This window comes from Rhinoderma darwinii, chromosome 2, assembly GCF_050947455.1.
Source record: "Rhinoderma darwinii isolate aRhiDar2 chromosome 2, aRhiDar2.hap1, whole genome shotgun sequence".
Taxonomy (NCBI): Eukaryota; Metazoa; Chordata; class Amphibia; order Anura; family Rhinodermatidae; genus Rhinoderma; species Rhinoderma darwinii.
This window is the reverse complement of record NC_134688.1, coordinates 40936402-40957959: the sequence shown is the minus strand read 5'-3', so window position 1 is coordinate 40957959 and position 21558 is coordinate 40936402. Positions and strand designations below refer to the sequence as shown.

The 21558-nt window shown below is 42.8% G+C and overlaps 1 protein-coding gene across 2 annotated transcripts in view; it reads left to right on the top strand.

Annotated features, from left to right (window-relative positions):
• Positions 1–21558, top strand: part of ALKBH8 (alkB homolog 8, tRNA methyltransferase) — a 64310-nt gene that overhangs the window by 32058 nt on the left and 10694 nt on the right. For both annotated transcript variants that reach the window (XM_075849980.1, XM_075849979.1), the window contains exons 8-10: positions 4881–4987; positions 15718–15869; positions 17572–17831. In XM_075849980.1, coding sequence (XP_075706095.1) covers positions 4881–4987; positions 15718–15869; positions 17572–17831 — 519 coding nt within the window. The remainder of the gene's footprint in view (positions 1–4880; positions 4988–15717; positions 15870–17571; positions 17832–21558) is intronic.

Here is a 21558-nt window from a genome sequence, read left to right as displayed (position 1 = left end):
TTTATTTATGGTAATGTTAATTTGTCCAATTACTTTTGAGCCCCTGAAATGAGGCGGCTGTGTAGAAAAATGGTTGCAATTCCTAAACGTTTCACAGGATATTTTTGTTCAACCCCTTGAATTAAATCTTAAAGGGAATGTGTTGCTAGCAAAAAATGTATTTTTTTTTTTTAGTTAAACAATTAGTGTGTGGGTGATTAAACATTGTTCTAATGTTTTTTATTTTTTTTTACGAGTCAGGAAATATTATAAATTGGATTCAATTTATAATATTTCCCATTGCTGGTCACTAGATGGAGCAATTCCCAAAATTGCAGCATTGCATGTGGTAAAGCAACCACATTGCTTTATGCTGCAAAATTGGGAAAAAATCCCTCGCTCTAGTGAGCTCTCAGAATCCCCCCCTCCTTTATCCTGGCTAGTGCCGGGAGAAACGAGGGGATCGAACGGTCTAACCTCCTACACTGTGTGTCGCCATTTTTTGAGCTAACACACAGTGTAGTAGGTTAACATACACTAGTAAACACACAGTAAAACACGAACATACATAGAAATCACTTACCTGCTCCAGTCGCCGCCGCTCCCTCCGGACCGTCCGCTCCGTCTGCTGCCGCTGCTCCATGTGCACAAGTCCGGAAGCCGCGACCGGAAGTAGTAATCTTACTGTCCGGCCGCGACTTCCGGTCCACAGGAAAATGGCGCCGGACGGCGCGCATTTCAAATTAGACTGTGTGGGAGCGGCGCATGCGCCGTTCCCACACAGGCGGCGTACACCATAGTGGATGGAACGGGCCCCGTTCGCAGTCCCTATGGGACTGGAGCTGCCGTATTCCATGTCTGTATGTGTCGTTAATCGACACATACAGAAATGGAAAAAAAAATGGCAGCCCCCATAGGGAAGAAAAAGTGTAAAAATAAAAAGTAACACACAAACACACAAATAAATACAAACGTTTTTCATAAAACACTAACATCAAACAGAGCCCAAATCATGAAGATTGTGTCACTGTCCAAATAATTCTGGGCCTAACTGTATATTACAGTAAAAATAAAACCAAATTTTTCCCTAAAAAAGTTGTGTGGTTTTTTTTTTTAGCAAAAGTGTAAAAAAAAAAAGAATACAAAATAGACATATCTGGTATCGCTGTGATCGTAACGACCAAAGGAATAAAGTTAACACATTATTTAAACCGCCAGGTGAACGCCGTACAAAAAAAAATATTTTTACTATTTTACTATTCCCCCTGCCTAAAAGATAAACGTTTAAGGGGTTGTCCACTACCGGATAGGTCATCAGTACATGATCTGTGGGGGTCCGACACCAGGACCCAGCACTGTTAAGCCGCTCTGGCCACGGAATGGCTGCCGAGCTGCAGTACTGCAGCACGGCCGCTATGCTATGTACGGAGCCAACTGCTTCCGGCTCCATAAATCGCATAATGGGCAATAACATCCGTTGCCCGCAGGCCACCGGAGTGGCTCATCAGTGCAGGGTCCGGGTGTCGGACAGGCACCGATGGTATACTGATGACCCATCCGGTGGATAGGTCATCAGTTGTTCCATGTACCCCAAAATAGTACCAATTAAATTACAACTTGTCCTGCAAAAAACAAGCCCACATATGGCTTAATCGACGGAAAAATAAAAAAGTTATGTCTCTTGGAATGCGGCGATGCAAAAACACATTATTATTTTTTTAAGAGAGTTTATATTGTGCAACCTATACATATTTGGAATCAATGGGAAGAAGGAAGAAGGCTGGCACTGCCAAAACCGCCTAATCGGAATGGGAGTTGAAATATGGCTTGCTTACTGTTGGATAATTGCAGGTAAATTGCCACGGAGTTGCTCATCGAAAGAGTAGCACAATAGGCTGAATATATATGTAGAGGAATGATCGAGGCACTCACCGAAGCTGGCAAACAATTTCTTTATTACAAAAAAGATCTTTGGTCAGGATGTGGAATTGCCTACGGCCGTTTCACGTGCTGGTACACGCTTTCTCAAGGCCCTGAGAAAGCGTGTACCAGCACGTGAAACGGCCGTAGGCAATTCCACATCCTGACCAAAGATCTTTTTTGTAATAAAGAAATTGTTTGCCAGCTTCGGTGAGTGCCTCGATCATTCCTCTACATATCTATACATATTTGGTATTGCAGTAATCGTACCAACCCATAGAATAAAGGTAACCTGTTATTTACACTGCATAGTGAACGTTGTAAATTTAAAACGCGAAAATCATTACTGGAATTTCTTCAATTCCCTTAAAAAAAAAAGTCAAGTTAATCAATATAACATATGTACTCAAAAATGGTGCATTTGAAAAATACAACTGGTCCCGCAAAAAAACAAGCCCTCATATGGCTATGTTGATGGAAAAATAAATAAGATGGGACTCTTGAGTTACGACGGTGAAAAAATTAAAAATAATCATTAAAGGGTTAAATAGATTTTTTTTTCTCTTTCGCAAGTAAAACCTGTTGTTGTTATTATAATATGGGGACATGCTGAATCTGCGTTTCTTGTTGCCTCCTGCAGAGTAATTCACTTTGTATGGCCTGCCAAAAAAAGCGGGGCAAGGGAAATTGGTTGTCAATTTGAAAGTTCTTTCAGAGGCGGCATCAGCACCCGGTGAACCTGGGTAAGTTCCGGTGCCCACTACCGTTGGGGGGTCCACTCGGTCGCCTGGTGCTTTTTTCTGCCGTCATGACTCCTCCAGGAGCATTGCCGACGCTCTTGCCGGGGATTCCGCTCCAAGAGGGAGCCCCTGTCTAGGAGCGGAATCCCCTCCAGAGCGTTACCGACGCTCTGGCCTAAGATTCCGTTTCTAGAGGGAGCCCCTCCCTTCCGTCCCTGTCCATATATGGACAGTGACATCATTGGGCTCCTCCGGGACCGGAATCTCCAGCCAGAGCGTTGCTGACGCTCTGGCCAGGGATTCCGCTCCTGGAGAAGCCCCTGACGTCATTAACCATATGTGGACAGTGACGTCAGGGGCCCCTCCAGGAGAGGAATCCCCAGCCAGAACGTCGGCAACGCCCTGGCTGGGAATTCCACTCCTAGAAGGAACCCCAATGGTGCTACCTACAGGGAGGGGGGTGTAGCACTACCTACAAGGGGGTGTGTGTGGCACTATCTGCAAGGGGTGTGTGTGACACTATCTGCAGGGTATGTGTGTGTGTGACACTATCTGCAGGGTATGTGTGTGTGTGGCACAATCTAAAGGGGGTGTGTGTGGCACTATACGGGGTGTGTGTGGCACTACAGGGGGTCTGTATGGCACTATCTACAGGGGCTGTGTGTGGCACTATCTACAGGTGGTGTGTAGCACTATCTACATTGGGTGTGTGTGGCACTATCTATGGGGGGTGTGTGTGGCACTGTCTACACAGGGTATCTGTGGCACTATCTACAGGGGGTATGTGTGGCACTATCTGCAGAGGGCACTGTTGCACTATCTGCAGAGAGCACTGTATATTAGGGGCACAAACTGGGGGCCTAATTTCTATATGGGGACATAAAGGGGGCCTAACTTTTGTATAGGGGCGCAAACTGGGGGCCTAACTTCTTTATGGGGGCATACAATGGAGTTTTCTATCGCCATGAGTTCCCCCGTTGAAATACATTTTTTGTACAGCAGTCTGCGTCCACATGCCGTCCAGCTGTTATAAAACTACAACTCCCAGCATGACTTCGTGTCTGCACTGCATGTTGGGAGTTGTACAAGTCCATAGGTTGCAGTTACAGACATATTATTAATATTCTGGCTACGCATTATACCGGGAGCCTTTTGTTTATTCTCTCTTATGTGTTTTTGTTGGAAATCTCCCCGGCCTTTCTCTCTGTAGCACTTTGTGAAGTATGAAATGTGGAAATATGAAACTTACATCAACTGCCGCTAACTAACAAGAGGGAACCTCGGGCTGATTTGCAGCCTTTGTCAGCAATAACAAACCCATATAGACAGCTGAGGAGGCCTGGCGTCCGCCGTACATCTGCCAGCCGACTTTTGGTGCTGAAGACAAGAAACTCCTGACAGTGGATTTAGGGGACAATTTGGGATTTGTTTCTTTGACTTGCAAGTTCCCAGGTCCCACAGAGAGGCGCGCAGTGTCAATGTTGTGAGGGGGAGATATGAATATTTCACAAGTACTTCGTAGGGAAATTTGCAATAAATTATTCATGCAGAAGTTATTAATTCAGACGCTGTTTGTGCTCATTTTCTGTGTTCCTAATGCCTGCGGCTCTGGTTTTTGAAAACTGAAAAAAGGAGCACCTCATATTAGTATGAATAAGAATGTAGTTTAAAGGACACTCATCGCCAATATGCAAGAAATGCCTTAATTTGTATTGTTTGAGCCCGTGATGTTAGGCGTAGTTTTTGATGAGTCACCTTTGTGCTATTTCTGTATTTCCATTCACTATAATGGAGAGCGACCGCACCTGTATCTTGCTGATATGCCATAAATGTCTATGATGGAAAAAATATATTTTTATTAGCACATAACATTCCAAAACTTCCAGGATAAGGGGAATATGGGGCTCTTTGTGGGCTAAGTCCTGGAATTGTCCCATTATGATTTGAGACATTGGAACCATGATACACATATAAGAAAAGGTGAAGCACAGATCATAAAGATATTATGGAATACGTAGACAAGCCAAGCTCACAGTTTTGGGTCCAGTGATTTTTCTCTGTGATGAAGCTGCTCCTCGTTGCAGGGCCCCTGGCAAAAAAGGGACATAGGTGCTAGAACGTTTGAGGTTTACAAAGGTTGGGCTGCACACATATATTCTAGTGTAATAAATACACTATTCAATATTATTCCAAAAAGTTCCCAATTGCAAAAAAACTCAAACAGTTATTATTTGTTTGCAGATTGTTATGGACTTCAGACATCTAGACGGCACTAGTGTCCCAGTTATGGTACCACAGCGCAGTCTGTTGGTGATGAGTGGTGAAGCTAGATATCTGTGGATGCATGGGTATGTATATGTAATTGATTGGGGTGTTGTCATACGGTCATTATAAATTATCACAGCTTCTTGCTTCTATCTCTGTCTTCTCTCATGCTGCACCTGAACTATGGAATGCTTTTCCTCAGACTGTTAGACAGTATGTGCCTGGATCATACTTCCCTACCCACACATATTCTCCAAGACTGTACCAACATAATGATAGTACTTCAGACTCCAAAAATAACAAACATGTGCGGACTGACTGCTCCTGCTGGAAGAATAACAGTCTTCAGCATTTATCTCTACTTACAGAGGAAGTGTCATGGGGATAGCAGACACTCTTTAAGGGGACATACTAAATGGCACTCTTTAATGCGGCTTTTGCTGCTTGGCTTTAATTCTTTACCTGGTAAGGACGTATCTCATATGTCCTGGCAGGGACGCAATTCAGAACTTTAAAACAAGACCAAGAACGTGGCTCTAGTAATGATCTAGCTCGAGCGGGCTGAAGTGGGAGCTGCATAGATTTGCAGCTTCTACTTCAGCCTGTGGGAAGTAGCAGAGGAGGGCCAGCAGAGGATGTGCTGGCAGCGTTCAGGGAAAGGAGGAGTATCTGTCACCCTCCTGTCCCTGTATGGCTTTAAATAACCCCAGGGGCGGGGATAACATGAACTTTCCTTTATGTTATAACCCCTTTTATCAATCAGAGAGCATATTTGCTCTCAAGTTGTTACATACTATTTATTTTCTAGAAAAAGATTGGGATGATGAACATTTGCTCATCTAATTACTCCTCTGCACCTTATAAGGACGTTTATTGACTCCACGACCCGAACATTTACCAGTGTCCAGATCACAGAGTCAAGTAAGGCGCACCAAATACATTCACAACACACAAAAACATCAATTAAAGTTTATACATAGTACAATGTCCTTAGCCTGTCCGCAACTGATCTTTAGTGTGAAATCAGCTGACTGCTTCTCTAGTGATACCCATTACATGGTAAAGTCCTATCGATAACGAATATCTCTAGAGATGAAAGTCTAATCAATTTCTGACTAGTGGTACAGATTTTCACCAGCCAGTAAAAACATTTTCACCCACTGACTGTTGCCATAAATGACCGTTTCGAACTAGTTCCACAAAAATCAGTATTAGATAATGCATTAGGTTACATTTATGGATTTGCGATTATTTATTAGGGTTAGAGTTCATATAGAGGGATGGAAAATTACATGTACACTATACCTATATAACCCCCAATTTAATTTGCATGCAAAAATCTGTTGGTGCGTTACTAGCAATTTGGCATTTCTTTAACACACGCACCTGTGAGCGTAGACACGTATGAACTCCTCACATCTTATAGTTTTTTGCAGAGTACAGTTTGTTTGCATAAGACCTGGGCGTTTAACCCCTTAGATGCTGTGATCAACCGCATCATCTAAGACCTTAGAAAGATCAGTTCATACAACACGATCGGGGGTGGGTGCCGATGGTTGTCATGGCAGCCCAGGGGCCTAATAAAGGCCCGCCTTTCTTCATCTTTTAAACCCTGCCTCTGGCAGAGCTGAAAGCGTCTCTGTCACCAGATTATAATTGCACTATCTCCTACATAATGTGATCGGCGCTGTAATGTAGATAACAGTGGTTTTTATTTTGAAAAACGATCAATTTTGAGCAAGTTATGAGCAGTTTTAGATTTTTGCTAATGACTTTCTAAATAGACAACTGGGCATGTTTTTACTTTTTGACCAACTGGGCGTTGTACAGAGGAGTGTATGATGCTCACCAATCAGCGACCAATCAGCGTCATACACTTCTCATTGTTCCAGCCCATTGTTACAATGTGATTGTGCAGTGAAAGAAGCTGGGCTGGAACAATAAGAAGTGTATGACTCTGATTGGTCAGCCTCATACACTTCTCTTCACAACGCCCAGTTGGTAAAAAGTAAAAACACGCCCAGTTGTCTATTAACCCCTTAGTGACCAGCCCATTTTAGGCCCTAATGACCAAGCTATTTTATTCGTTTTTCTATAGTCGCATTCAAAGAGCTATAACGTTTTTATTTTTTCGTCTACATAGCTGTATGAGGACTTGTTTTTTGCGGGATTAGTTGTACTTTTTAATAGCACCATTTTTGGGTACATATAATTTTTATATTAACTTTTATTAACCTTTTTGGGGGGGATTATAAAAAAAACTGAAATTCTGCCATTGTTCTATGCGTTTTTAAATTGACGCCGTTCACTATGCGACGTAAATAACATGTTACCTTTATTCTATGAGTCGGTACGATTACGGCGATACCACATATGTAGAGGTTTTTTTATGTTTTACGACTTTTGCACAATAAAAACACTTTTGAACTAAAATTATTTGTTTTTGCATCGTCGCTTTCCAAGAGCCGTAATTTTTTTATTTTTCCATCAATGTAGTGATTTTTTGGGCTTGTTTTCTGCGGGACAAGACGTAGTTTTGAATGGTACTGTTTTGGGGTGCATGGGACTTATTGATTCATTTTTATTATGACTTTTTTGGGGGGCAATGGAAAAAAATTGCAATTTCGCCATGGTTTTTTGCGTTTTTTTTTACGGTGTTCACTTTGCGGTTTAAATTACATATTAACTTTATTAATGGAGTCATTACGGTCGCGGCGATACCACATATGTGTACTTTTTTTTTTTTTTTACACTTTTACTAAATAAAACCACTTTTTATGAAAAAAAATGGTTTTATTTATTTTTTTACTGTACTTTTTATTAATAATCTTTATTTCACTTTGACTTTTTTTTATTAGTCCCACTAGGGGACTTTACTGTCCGATATTCAGATCGCTGCTATAATGCTCTGGTATACTTCGTATACCAGAGCATTATTGCCTGTCAGTGTAAATCTGACAGGCAATCTGTTAGGACGTGCCTCCGGCGCGTCCCAACAGGAATATGTCCAGGGCAGACCTGGGGGCTTTTATCAAGCCCCCGGCTGCCATGACACCCCATCGGAGACCCGCGATTTCATTCGCGGGCCGCCGATGGGTGACAGAGGGAGCGCACTCCCTCTGTAAACAAAGTTAAATGCCGCGGTCGCTATTGACGGCGGCATTTAACGGGTTAAACGGCCGCGATCGAAGTAAACTTCGATCGCGGGCGTTGGAGCAGGAGCTCAGCTGTCATCAGACAGCAGAGCCCCGGCTCCTGCCTGCACGGGAGACCCGTGCAGGACTTCGACTAGGCTGACGTGAAAAGGCGTCAGCCTAGCCTAAAGCCCATTAGTGACCGACGTAAAAAGGCGTATTAGTGGTCACTAAGGGGTTAAGAAACGAATTAGCATAAATCTAAAACTGCTCGTAACTTGCTCAAAATTGATCGTTTTTCAAAATAAAAACTACTGCTGTTATCTACATTACAGCGCCGATCACATTATGTAGGAGACAGAGCACTTATAATCTGGTGACAGAGCCTCTTTAAGAGGAGCCTGTAACGATCGCAGGTTCAAGTCCCCTAGGGGGGACTAATAAAATGTGTCAAAAAAAAAAGTTTCATATAGTTTTTAGTAGTGTAAAAAAAAAAAATATTACGTTAAAAATCCTCCTTTTCCCATTTTTCCTCTGAAGTAATGTAAAAAATATATACAAAATTGGTATCGCTGCATCCGTAAAAGTCAGAACGATTACAACATAGCATTATTTAATCAGCACGGTGAACGTTGTAAAAAGAAAAATATATAAAACGCCACTGTTTTTTGGTCACTTCATATCCCAAAAAAAATTAAATAGAAAGTGATCAAAAAGTCTCGTGTAGGCCATAATGGTACCAATAGAAACTGCAGCTCGCTCGCAAAAGATAAGCCTTCATACCGCTCAATCGACAGAAAAATAAAAAACTTATGGCTCTTAGAATGTGGCGACAAAAACAAATTTTATTTTTAACAATTAGTTTCTTCCTTATAAAAGTAGTAAAACATAAAAAAAAACTATATAAATTTGGTATCGCCGTAATCGTATTGACCCGTAGAATAAAGTTAACGTGATTTTTACCGTATGGTGAAAGCTGTAAAAATGAAACTCCTCAAAAGATTGAGAAATCGCTGTTTTTTTTCCTATTCCACCCCACAAAGGTTTTCTTTTCCATTGTCCCAATACATTATATGGTACAATAAATGGTGCCGTGAAAAACTACAACTCGTCCCGCTAAAAACAAGCCCTCATATGGCTTTATCAGTTATGGCTTTTGGAGGGTGGGGAGGAAAAACTGAAATGAAAATCCCAAAAATGGCTGTGTTAAGACAATTGCAATAGTCAGGTTGGCTGCTTTCAGGAAATACAGTATATAGTGTGTGGGGGTGTACACAGTTTTCAAGGAGTGTAATCCTTGAATTTTATAAATTGTACTTTTTTTTACATTTCCAACTTAAAGCTATATCGTTGATCTCTTCAGTTTTGGTAATTGTGTGTATATTTTCTTGTAGACATAAGTGAAACGCAGGGCCGCACGGTCCGAGGCGAGATGAGATTCTCGCCTCAGTTGGTGGCCTGCTGCCTCTCTGAGGAGGCGGCGGTGCAACTGAAACCAGCTGCCGCCACTCCCTCCTGCACTAATTGTACCTGCGTCTATATGGTTGTTGAATGGTTGTTGAAAGGCGCTGATTGACGGGGCATGTCATTCTGCCCTGCCAATCAGCGCCTTTCAACGATTCAGCCCAGCAGACCTGCTAAGAAGAGAGCAGGCCTGCATTGACATAGGACGGCGCAGGGACGGGATCAATGTGAGTATATAAAGTTTTTGTTTTTATTCACTTCAAAGTTAAGAGTGCCATTATCTGCGGGGGTAGCTGTATGTGGGATACTATCTACAGGGGTCTATATGTAGGGCACTATCTACAGGGGGGGGCTATATGTGGGGCACTATCTACAGGGGGTGCTATATGTGGGGCACTATCTACAGGGGGCAATATGTAGAGCACTATCTACAGGGGGGCTATATGTAGAGCGCTATCTACAGAAGGGCTATATGTGGGGCGCTATCTACAGGGAGGGGGCTATATGTGGGGCACTATCTACAGGGGGCTCTATGGGGGCACCATCTAAATCGAGCTCTATGGGGGCATTATCTACAGGGGGCTCTATGGAGCACGATCTACAGGGAGCACTGTGTGTGTGTGTGTGTGTGTGTGTGTGTGTGTGTGTGTGTGTGTGTGTGTGTGTGTGTGTGTGAAACCGTGTACGTTGCTATTATATTCAGGTCACAGTGTATGGTGCTATTATAATTAAGGACAACGTGTATGGTGCTATTATAGTTAGAGGTGCAGTGTATGGAACTATTATATTTAGGGGCGTAGAGTGTGGCACCATGAGAATTTTATCTTCGTTTCTAGGTGCAGAAATGTTTGAAAAGTGAGAAGCTGAAGACATCTGAGCGGCAAGCTGCAGAAATGGGCTGTGGCCAGGAGAAGTCATCATAGAGGTCTGGACTGGATAGAGAAAAAAAGAGAAAAAGAATGTACTGAGCTTGGTTCTGGAGCTGTATTTATGTACTGAGTTTGGTTCTGGGGCTGTATTTATGTACTGAGTTTGGTTCTGGGGCTGTGTATGTATGTATGTATGTATGTATATGTGTGTGTGTATATATATATATATATATATATATATGTGTGTGTGTGTGTGTATATATATATATATATATATATATATATATATACATACTAAGTTTGGTTCTGGTGTTGGATGTCACGGTCTGTGGGTATGTGGACCCACTAGGCTGCACCTCCGTAGCAGGGAGGCAGCTGGCCAAACAGCACCCCAGCAATACGAAGTCCCGCACTAGGGTACCTGAATAGTCCAGACAGTGGTTGAGGCTTTGGCACGGATGGAGGTGGGGGCAGCAGGTTACGCCAGAAGTGGCAGATGACAGCAGGTGCCGCAGGTTGCGCCAGACACGGCGGATCACACCGGACGCGGCATATGACACTGGATGTGGAAACGACACTGGACGTGGCAGACGACAGCAGATGCAGTGGAACACGATTCCAACACTACAGGCTCAGATGTGGCAGATGACGCTGGACGTGGCAGGAGACACTGGACGTGGCAGGAGACACTGGACGTGGCAGACGACAGCAGCTGCAGTGGAACACGACTCCAACACTACATGCTCAGGAACAAGAACACAGCACGGGATACAGGAAACAGGCCACGGGTAACAACAGGATCGGGACCATTTGCAAGACTGACATGGGATAAACTAACAATGCTCAGGCAAGGATCAGAAGGGCAGGGCCCTTTTTATAGTCCAGAGAATCATGGGCAGTTGATAATGATGATTCCATTTGTGTGCGCGCTGGCCCTTTTTGGCCTGCCACTCACGTGCACACTACGGGACACAGCGGAACGGAGCGAAAGTGAGCGCTGGCGTCTCCTGGGAAGGAGATGCGAGCCAGCGCTCTCGGATCCATGGCTGCGACCGTCGGGGGGTGAGTAAACCCAACGGTCCACGGCCATGGACGCTACATTGGATATATGTATGATCTTGTTCTGGTGCTGTATTTATATACTGAGCTTGGTTCTGGAGCTGTATGTATGTACTGAGCTTGGTTCTGGAGCTGTATATATGTACTGACCTTTGTTCTGGTGCTGTATTTATGTACTGAGTTTGGTTCTAGTGCTTTATATATGTATGAGCTTGGTACTGGTGCTGTATATATGTACAGAGCTTGGTTCTGGTGCTGTATATATGTATGAGCTTGGGTCTACTGTTGTATATATGTACGGAGCTTGGTTCTGTTACTGTATATATGTACTGAGCTTGGGTATATATGTACTGTGCTTGGTTCTGGGGCTGTATATATGTACTAAGGTTTGTTCTGGTGCAGTGTATATGTACTGAGCTTGGTTCTGGGGCTGTATATATGTACTAAGGTTTGTTCTGGTGCTGTGTATATGTACTGAGCTTGGTTCTGGTGCTGTATTTATGTACTGAGCTTTGTTCTGGTGCTGTTTATATGTACTGAGGTTGGTTCTGGAGCTATATATATGTCAGAGCTTGGTTCTGGGGCTGTATATGTGTACTGATCTTGGTTCTGATGCTGTAATTATGTAGAATATATTTATAATAAAATTACAGGGCAGATGGAATTGTTGCAATTCATTGTATATTTAATGGCAACCTGTCAGGTAGTTTTAACCCCTTGAACCGGCACCATGCGGGAATACATGATCTGACAATATTTCCAAAGATTCCCCTGTATGTTTTTTTTCAGATGCAGCAAAATCTATAAAATCAACTTTAAAACGGCACACACTTTATGCTAATTACTCATTAAAGGGTCATGGGGCGGTGCCGCTATCCTGAAGATTCACATAGTACTTCATCCAAACCCACCTTTCCATGCTTGATTGACATCCCTCTAGCTGTTATACATCACTAGCAGTCTCTGCCAACTTTCTCGGATGCGCCATTGCCTTGTACTACTTGGGCACACACCGTGCAGCGAGGTGTACTCTGCCCGGCTGCACCACGCATGGCAGTACAAGGCAACGGCGCATCCGCAAGAGTTGGAGGAGGCTGCTAGTGATGTAGAACAGCAAGGGAGATGTCAATCAAAATCTGGGGGGCTCATTTCAGTTTTCGCCTCAGGCAGCAGAAAAGCTAGAATCGGCCCTGTTGACACGCATCTTGAACTGTTATTTTTAGGAGTAGTTGCATGCAATTCTTTCCTCAAGTCAGACTTTTTGACTTGAGGCATTATGGCATTATGAAAATGTGTCGGGTGTCTACGTTCTGAAAATATACAGTATGGGTTTAATATATATCAAAAGGGTGAAAATTGTTCCAGCTACCAGAGGTGCAAAATGTCCAGAAACCCCTGGCAGTGAAAAGGGGAAGTTTGACTTTTTGCTGTTTTTTTTTTCCTGCTCATGGTTCTAGCTTGTGAACAGGGCCTTAGAGACCTACAATCCTACTTCTTGCAAATTAGTTGAATGGGTATCCTGGAGGCATTTTATCCCTTCCCCTTTTCCCATGCCTTGTTTGAACTTGATGGACATATGTCTCTTTTCAACCGTTCTAACTATGTAATCTGTAGTGGGGGGGGGGAGAGGGGGCGCTGGCTGGCACTCTTTAGAAGACCTGACATGTTCCCAGAAAAAGATAATCTTCCTCCATACCTGTACTGCTGCCTTGTTCCTAATACCGGTGCTGTTTATTTCATGTTGATAGGTACCTCCGTGCCCCCGCAATCAGCCTTGGCGGCTGATATTCTAATTTCTGAATAAATTAACAACTGGGCGGTCTCTAGCGCCCAGCATCAACAGGGCGTGAACCTAATCCACTCTGAGGTTAGGTTCACGTTCCGTTGACGCTGGATGGTGGAGACAGCCCAGTTGTTAATTTATTCCGAAATTAGCATAATGGCCTACTAAATAAATAGACTGATTTCTGGGGGAACGAAGGCTGATTGCGGGGGCACGGAGGTACCTAGCAACATGAAATAAACAGCACTGGTATTATGAACAAGGCAGCAGCACAGGTATGGAGGCAGATTACCTTTTCTGGGGACATGACAGGTCCTCTTTAGGAAGCAACAATGACTGGCAAGAGAGTAAACTGAAGAGTTTTGTTAATGAGAAATCTTATTTTATTTGTATTTTTTCCCAAAAGTACAAAAAGCGACTTGAGAAAAGTAAAATACACACTTCACAAAAATGTATAATTAGAATCAGAGAACAGTCTGAATAACATACACAATACAAACAGAATATTAATCAAACTATAAGTTAGTTATTACTGGCAAAAGACAGCCATACCAAAACAAATGATAGCTGTGTACCAATGCCATATTACACTCTCCTGGCGCATACAAAAAGAAAGAAGCAAAGGAGAGAAAATAAAACACAAACTCATAGTTCACCCCAAATCCAAACAGCAACTAAGGAAAATCCTGAGCGTTTCGAAACAACACCCAAGCAAACCATACAGTATAAAACCCCTCAGAATGGTCATGCTTTTCATTTACTAACTCCTCCATACACATGATATGATTGAGTTTCACAAGCAATTAACCAAGTGAAGAAACCACTTTTGACTTCCAATGTCTTGGAGTTCCCATGCTAGCCAAAGTGAGACGGTGAGAAGGTGCCGAAACAAGCCCTTCTTAACCAGAGCCAGAGTACTAGGGAGAGTAAAGCAAGCTGAGGAGAGTTCGCAACCTGCCCATCTGCAAACCTGTCATTTACTTCAAGAGCATCATCCCAAAAATTCCTAATCAGGGGGCAGCTCCACCATATTCGCAGCATAAAGCGCACATTTCCAGACAGTATTTTTTTCCGTTGGCACTCACCAGAGGGAGGAGGTTACACATGCAATTTCCATTCTATCCCTGATATCCTTTGTCAATAGTAGGCAGGTAAGACCTTCACAATTCATAATTTTGAGGATGTTTGCCATATCTCATTGTATTGCAGTAAGGACCAAAACGGATGGACCACATCAAAATTCTCCTTGCATTTTGTGTATACAGCTGCTGTGGAGACCTATCTGTCTCCACGATTACAGACTACAAACAAACCTTGTGTAGTCTGATCCTCCAGTAATACTCTCTTCCATCTGTCTTCAAAAGTCCACCTCTTTGAGAAGACCACCCCTGCAATTCCGGTCGGTCTTCTTAGAGGAGGTTTTACTGTAATTTGCTAATTACACAATTGGTTTATGATACAAGTGAATAGTTCAATTTCTATAGTGTAACCCACATATCATATAGGGGCACTTAAAGAGTACCTGCCACTTGGTTATATAATTCTTGGTTATATAATTTGAACTGTTTAACTGACTTAAATAGCGCTGTCCCCCTGATTCCAGTGCTGTTTTTCTTTTTTCTCTGGACCCATCCGTTCCAGAGATATGGACCACTGTTGTGTTGGGTCCCTATATGCTAATTTGCTGTAGCTAGCCAAAGGGGCATGAACTACTCTCAAGCTGCCTCATGCTTATTGGTCAGCATTAGAGGCAGGGAAGCTAGCTCCACCCTGTTGGCTAACTACAGCAAATTAGCATAGAGCCAACACAACAGTGGGTCATATTTCATATATGAAGGGGGTCCAGGAAACAAAAACAGTGCTGGAATCATGGTGACAGCGCTTTTCAGGTCAGTTAACCAGTTCAACTTATATGACCGAGTGACAGGTCCTCTTTAATGTCACCGGCATTTAGTTGATGGGACTCAGGAGCTCCTTAATACTCCTCTTGTTCAGGAGTCACTGACTGGGGACATGGTTCGCTCATTTTTTTCACCTCTATTTCTCTATGGTCCCCTCCATGTTACTCATGTTCTTCTCCCATGGTTCCAGGTTTTGGCCATTTTGCGCTTCACATTTGGATTTGTGCTCAGCCCTGTGATTAATAAACAGTTTCCATCCCCTGTAAAGATTCTTCTCACTTGTGGAATGACAGCGAAATTACTGTTTTGCTAGAGAAGGCCTTGAAGACACCAGACACGGACTACAGTTCATATCACTTCCTAAATAATAGGTTCTCCTAGGAGCTAGACATCTTGTATACCGGACAGTTTATTAGTTATTTATGGATATTTTCACTTCATTTAATTTTCAATAGCAAAACAATTTTCTTCTCCTTTGAGTAATGTCAGTGTTGCCGACATTCAGAAACAGTTGATTGTTTCACTGTCACACTCACTTATTAGAACTAAATCCATTTCAGCCTTATCCTTGCTCTATAATTTCTGAACTTTGGTTTATTCCAGCATCACTCCAAGAAAGTTTGACGTTATTCAAGTATCAGAAGGACAAAAAGTTGGGACTGTCAGCGGGAACACAGAGGAGTTAACCCTAAGCAAGAGGGGTACGAGGACATCGTTTACATTTAGGAAAATTAGACATGGCTCATGTAAATGTGGTAAGTCTCATATATTGATTATTGTTCACATTATATATTTTTTTTAGGATTTAAAGGTCATATATATGGATGTCATATAGGGGGGTCACCTGCATTGGGGTCCCCTGTGAGTAAGATAGAGTGGAGAGCCACTAACAAACAGCGGCTTCCCTCTGGTGGATTCAGGTAGTCCATGAATTACTGGGAAAATAAGTTCTGTGTCAGATTTCAGCTGTTTCTTAAGGTGCCCACCCATACTCTTTAGATATACATTTGCCCGCCGATTTTGGCAGAACCAGTTGACAATCTAATGTGTATGGGGGTGTCACGACTCTCCCCTGATGGCATATGTTGTGGGAATGAAGTATCAGGCAGATTGGTTTTTAACATGCCCAATCCTTTGTTCTCATGGGAAATAATAGGTCTGGCGGCGGCTTGTTCCCCTCTCCCCATTCAGAACACATTTTCGCTATCTTTCTGAGAACGCTCTGTGACAACCGATATGGCCACAAGTTTAGTTTCCACAGTGATGTTCACCAAGTAATCCTCAGACTTCTGAATGGCAAATCCACCTAGTTATATGGGAGCATCACTACATAACTAGATAGATTGGTTGTTTAGGAATCCGGGAAAGGTGGATGACAACGCCTGTGGAAGTTGTAATGGCGTCCATATTGGTTGTCACCTAATTTTGGCACAATCAGATATAACTAAGAACAGCTGAAAATAATTTTTACAATTTGAAAGAACAGGACAACTTAAAGACGTATATTACTGTGTTACTGGTTAGGGGAGAAGCACACTGAAACATTTGTCTTGGAACGTATATACTTACATTGAAAAGTACAGATGTAGCCGTTTTTACCTTGACTTTTAACGCATTAAATACACAGTGGAAGGATCCCTTATCTTGACTTTTTCAATGACTTTTCAATGGCTTTTGTTGTGTGATAACACGCTGCAGCAAGTTATCAGAGTCAAGTTAAAGATGGCTACATCCGGAAGTATATTTAAAGTGAATGTCTGATATATATATTTAGTTTGGTTTCATTAATTAGATGTAAGACTGTAGAAGATAAATAATCTTGTATTTTTTTATTTTTTTTAAATATTGTAGCTATTTTTTTATTTCAATGGGGGGGCGGTCATATTGGAGGCACACACTGCCTTCCTGTATTGTCTGTATGTAGACAGTAAAGCAGGGTGTGTTTTAATTGACAGAGAAATCTCATAGACTACCACAATCTCCGGAAAGCGATGAGAGTGACGAGGAAGATACATACAGAGGCTTATCTGTGTTTATAGTGTTGCGATCCTGCCTTATCTAGGCCTCTAGCAGTACAATTAAAGCCGCTATTAGATTCCTCCCTCTAATGTTAATGAGATGACTCTGCTCATCTTGTCCCAGTCTATACAGCAAAGCTGACAGGTAAACTACAAAAAACAGGAAGTATCACCCTATTGTAACCGCTCGTGGCTAGTGATTTATTTTTTTTGGCCCATAAATAAACACCCCCAAAAATAAAAAAAATCTTTCTGATGATACATTCTCTTTAATATCCATTAAACATATATATATATATATATGTGTGTGTGTGTGTGTGTGTGTGTGTGTGTGTGTGTGTGTGTGTGTGTGTGTGTGTGTGTATATATATATATATATATTTTATTTTTATTTTTTTACAGCATATAAGTTTATAAACTCATTTTTTTCACTGTACAGTTTTTCCATTAGTGTGTGATAGCCAACAATTCAAGGAGAAGAAAACGCCTCCTCAGGTTAATGACTTAGAGCCTGAATCCCTGGAGAAGGAATATGTTCACAAGGTCTATGAAGATATTGCTGGCCATTTCAGCAATACAAGACACACTCCATGGCCCAAGGTGGTAGACTTCCTTATGTGTTTATCAGCAGGATCTCTCGTGGCTGACGTGGGTTGTGGCAATGGAAAATATATTGGAGTTAATAAGAATCTGTTCATGGTAAGTGATCTTTGTAAAGACTGTAAAGTGTAAGTTCACTGTAAGGCTGGGTTCACACGACCTATTTTCAGACGTAAACGAGGCGTATTATGCCTCGTTTTACGTCTGAAAATAGGGCTACAATACGTCGGCAAACATCTGCCCATTCATTTGAATGGGTTTGCCGATGTACTGTGCAGAGAACCTGTCATTTACGCGTCGTCGTTTGACAGCTGTCAAACGACGACGCGTAAAAATACAGCCTCGTCAAAAGAAGTGCAGGACACTTCTTTGGACGTTTTTGGAGCCGTTTTCTCATAGACTCCAATGAAAACAGCTCCAAAAACGGACGTAAAAAACGCAGCGAAAACGGCGCGAAAAACGCAGCGAAAAATGCGAGTTGCTCAAAAAACGTCTGAAAATCAGGGGCTGTTTTCCCTTGAAAACAGCTCCGTATTTTCAGACGTTTTTGGTCACTACGTGTGCACATACCCTCAAAGGGGTCTGGCAGCAGCGTGTCTCCCTCCTCATTAAAATAAACATGCACTCTGTGCAGGGAAACACTGCAGAAGTCCAAATTCTGGAATCACCACCAATTTTGAGAACGAAGGGTTTGAGGTCTCTTCGGCTTTTCACCTGCACAGTAGTGCTGCCGACCACTGGCTATTCAGGGACCTGCAACACAGCCCTATTCCCGTGAATGGGGCTGTATGGTAGGATCCTGCACAGTGGGTGATCGAGAGCATCACTGCGCAGGGAAACACTGAAGGAATCACCACACTAAAGGCCCCATGCACACAACCGTATTTTTTCCCTCCCGTAAATACTGTAGTAAATACGGGTCCTTTGTCACACGTTTTTAACCCGTATTTACAGACCCTTGCCCGTAAATACGGATCCGTTGTCATCCGTATTCCACCCGTATTTTGATATTTTCCAAAATTGAAATCCCCTGACGTCGCCTAGCAAAGCTCCCGTAATTACGGATGCACACACGTAGCCACCCGTAATTACGGGAGCCCCATAGACTTCTATGGACCTGCCCGTGCCGTAATTACGGCCTGAAATAGGACATGTTCTATATTTTTTAACGGCCCGGGCACCTTCCCGTACGCAAACGGGAAGGTACCCGTGGCCAATAGAAGTCTATGGGCCAATTTTTACGGTCGTGTGCATGGGGCCTAAAGCTGAGTTCCCACTACGGAATTGTTGCTGACATCATTTGCAGCCTCCCTTTATTTTACAGATCCGTATATACGGATCAAATACGGGTGCAATACGGACCGTATTTGCGGATACCAATCCATAAATACGGATGAATTATGGATGCCTACAGATCCATATTTATGGACAGTATTTACTGATCGATGAAAATACAGTCGAGTGCATGGGGCCTTAGTTAGCAGCCTACATTCAAAGAATCCACATTTGACCCCCATTAATCATTAACCCCTTCCCGCTCCTTGACGTACTATTACGTCATGGCAGCTGTATCGTTCGCGCTCCATGACGTAATAGTACGTCACGGGAGTAACGGCCGTTTCGGCCGTCCTCCCGACACATACAGGAGCTGTGAAGCTGCTGTCTTGTTCAGCAGCTGTCACAGCTCCTACAGCGGGGACCGATCGCTGTGTCCCCGCCGATTAACCCCTTAAAAGCCGCGTTCTATAGAGATCGCGGCTTTTTAGGGGTTAAGCTGCCATCGCCGGCCTGCTACGCGATAGCGGCCGGCGATGGTGACTATGGCAACCGGACACCAAACAATGGCGTCCGGCTATGCCATAGACGGAAGCCTAGTGGGCCCTGACAACGTCAGGACCCACTATGCTTGCTGTCAGTGAGTAGCTGACAGTTCTAATACACTGCACTACGCATGTAGTGCAGTGTATTAGAATAGCGATCAGGGCCTCCTGCCCTCAAGTCCCCTAGTGGGACAAAGTAATAAAGTCAAAAAAAAGTTAAAAAAAGATGTGTAAAAATAAGAAAATAAAAGATTTAAAAGTAATAAAAGTAAAAATCCCCCTTTTTCCCTTATCAGTCCTTTATTATTAATAAAAATATATAAACAAACAAATAAACTATACATAATTGGTATTGCCGCGTCCGTAACGGCCTGAACTACAAAACTATTTCGTTATTTATCCCGCACGATGAACGCCGTAAAATAAAATAATAATAAACCGAACCACAATCACAATTCTTTGGTCACTTCACCTCCCAAAAAATGGAATAAAAAGAGATCAAAAAGTCGCATGTACCGAAAAATGGTGCTGATTGAAACTACAATTCGTTACGCAAAAAATAAGTCCTCGCACGGCTTTATTGATTGAAAAATAAAAACGTTCTGGCTCTTAGAATAAGGCAACACAAAAAGTGAATGATTGTTTACAAAACGTATTTTATTGTGCAAACGACATAAGACATAAAAAAAACTATAAACATCTGGTATCGCCGTAATCGTATCGCCCCGCAGAATAAAGTGAATATGTCATTTATAACGCACGGAGCACGCAGTAAAAAAAATAGAATAAAAAAACAATAGTAGAATTGCTGTTTTTTAGTCACCACGCCACCTAAAAATAGAATAAAAACTGATCAAAAAGCCGCATGCACCCCAAGAAAACTACAATGGATTCCTCAAGGGGTCTAGTTTCCAAATTGGGGTCACTTTTGGGGGGTTCCCAATGTTTTGGCACCACAAGACCTCTTCAAACCGGACATGGTGCCTAATAAAAAAGAGGCCTCAAAATCCACTAGGTGCTCCTTTGCTTCGGAGGCCGGTGCTTCAGTCCATTACCGCACTAGGGCCACATGTGGGATATTTCTCTAAACTGCAGAATCTGGGCAATACGTATTAAGTTGCGTTTCTCTGATAAATCCTTTTGTGTTATAAAAAAAATGGTATAAAGAGGATTTTCTGACAAAAAAAATGTAAATTTCACCTCTACTTTGCTCTAAATTTTTGTGAAACACCTAAAGGGTTCATAAACTTTCTAAATGCTGTTGTGAATACTTTGAGGGGTCTAGTTTCTAAAATGGGGTATTTCATAGGGGTTTCTAATATATGGGCCCCTCAAAGCAACTTCAGAACTGAACTGGAACCTAAAAAAATAAATAAATGAGGCAATACTTCGCTTCTTACATTATACTGATAATGAGCCGCGCCCACCCCGAGATGACCCCAGTTTTGACCGTTTGTATAAACGGAGACCCCTATTAGACCGTTCCAGTGCCCGGTTTTCCCAAGCATACACCCCCGAGAAGTGTATTTCTATTGATGAGTCCCTGGTACATTTTAAAGGGAGGGTTCAATTCCGCCAGTACCTGCCGGGTAAGAGGGCAAGGTATGGCGTGAAGATGTATAAGCTGCGAGAGTGCATCAGGGTATACCTACAGGTTTAGGATATATGAAGGAAAGGCCACCCCCAAACCAGACTGCATCCTGGACTACAATAGGTACATGGGAGGGATGGACTTGTAAGATCAAGCCCTGAAGCCCTACAGCGCCATGCGGTGTGGTATAAGAAGCTGGCCGGGCACATCATACAGATGGCATTGTACAATGTGTACGTGCTAAGTCGATGTGCAGGCCAGACGGGAACTTTCCTGGAATTTCAAGAGGTGATTATCAAGAACCTAATCTTTAGGGACCAAGAAGGGGGGGGCACCCAGTACTTCTGGAAGCGGGGCCACACGCATCGTACCAGGGCAGCAACACTTTCCAGGGGAAGTTCCCCAAACTGGCAAG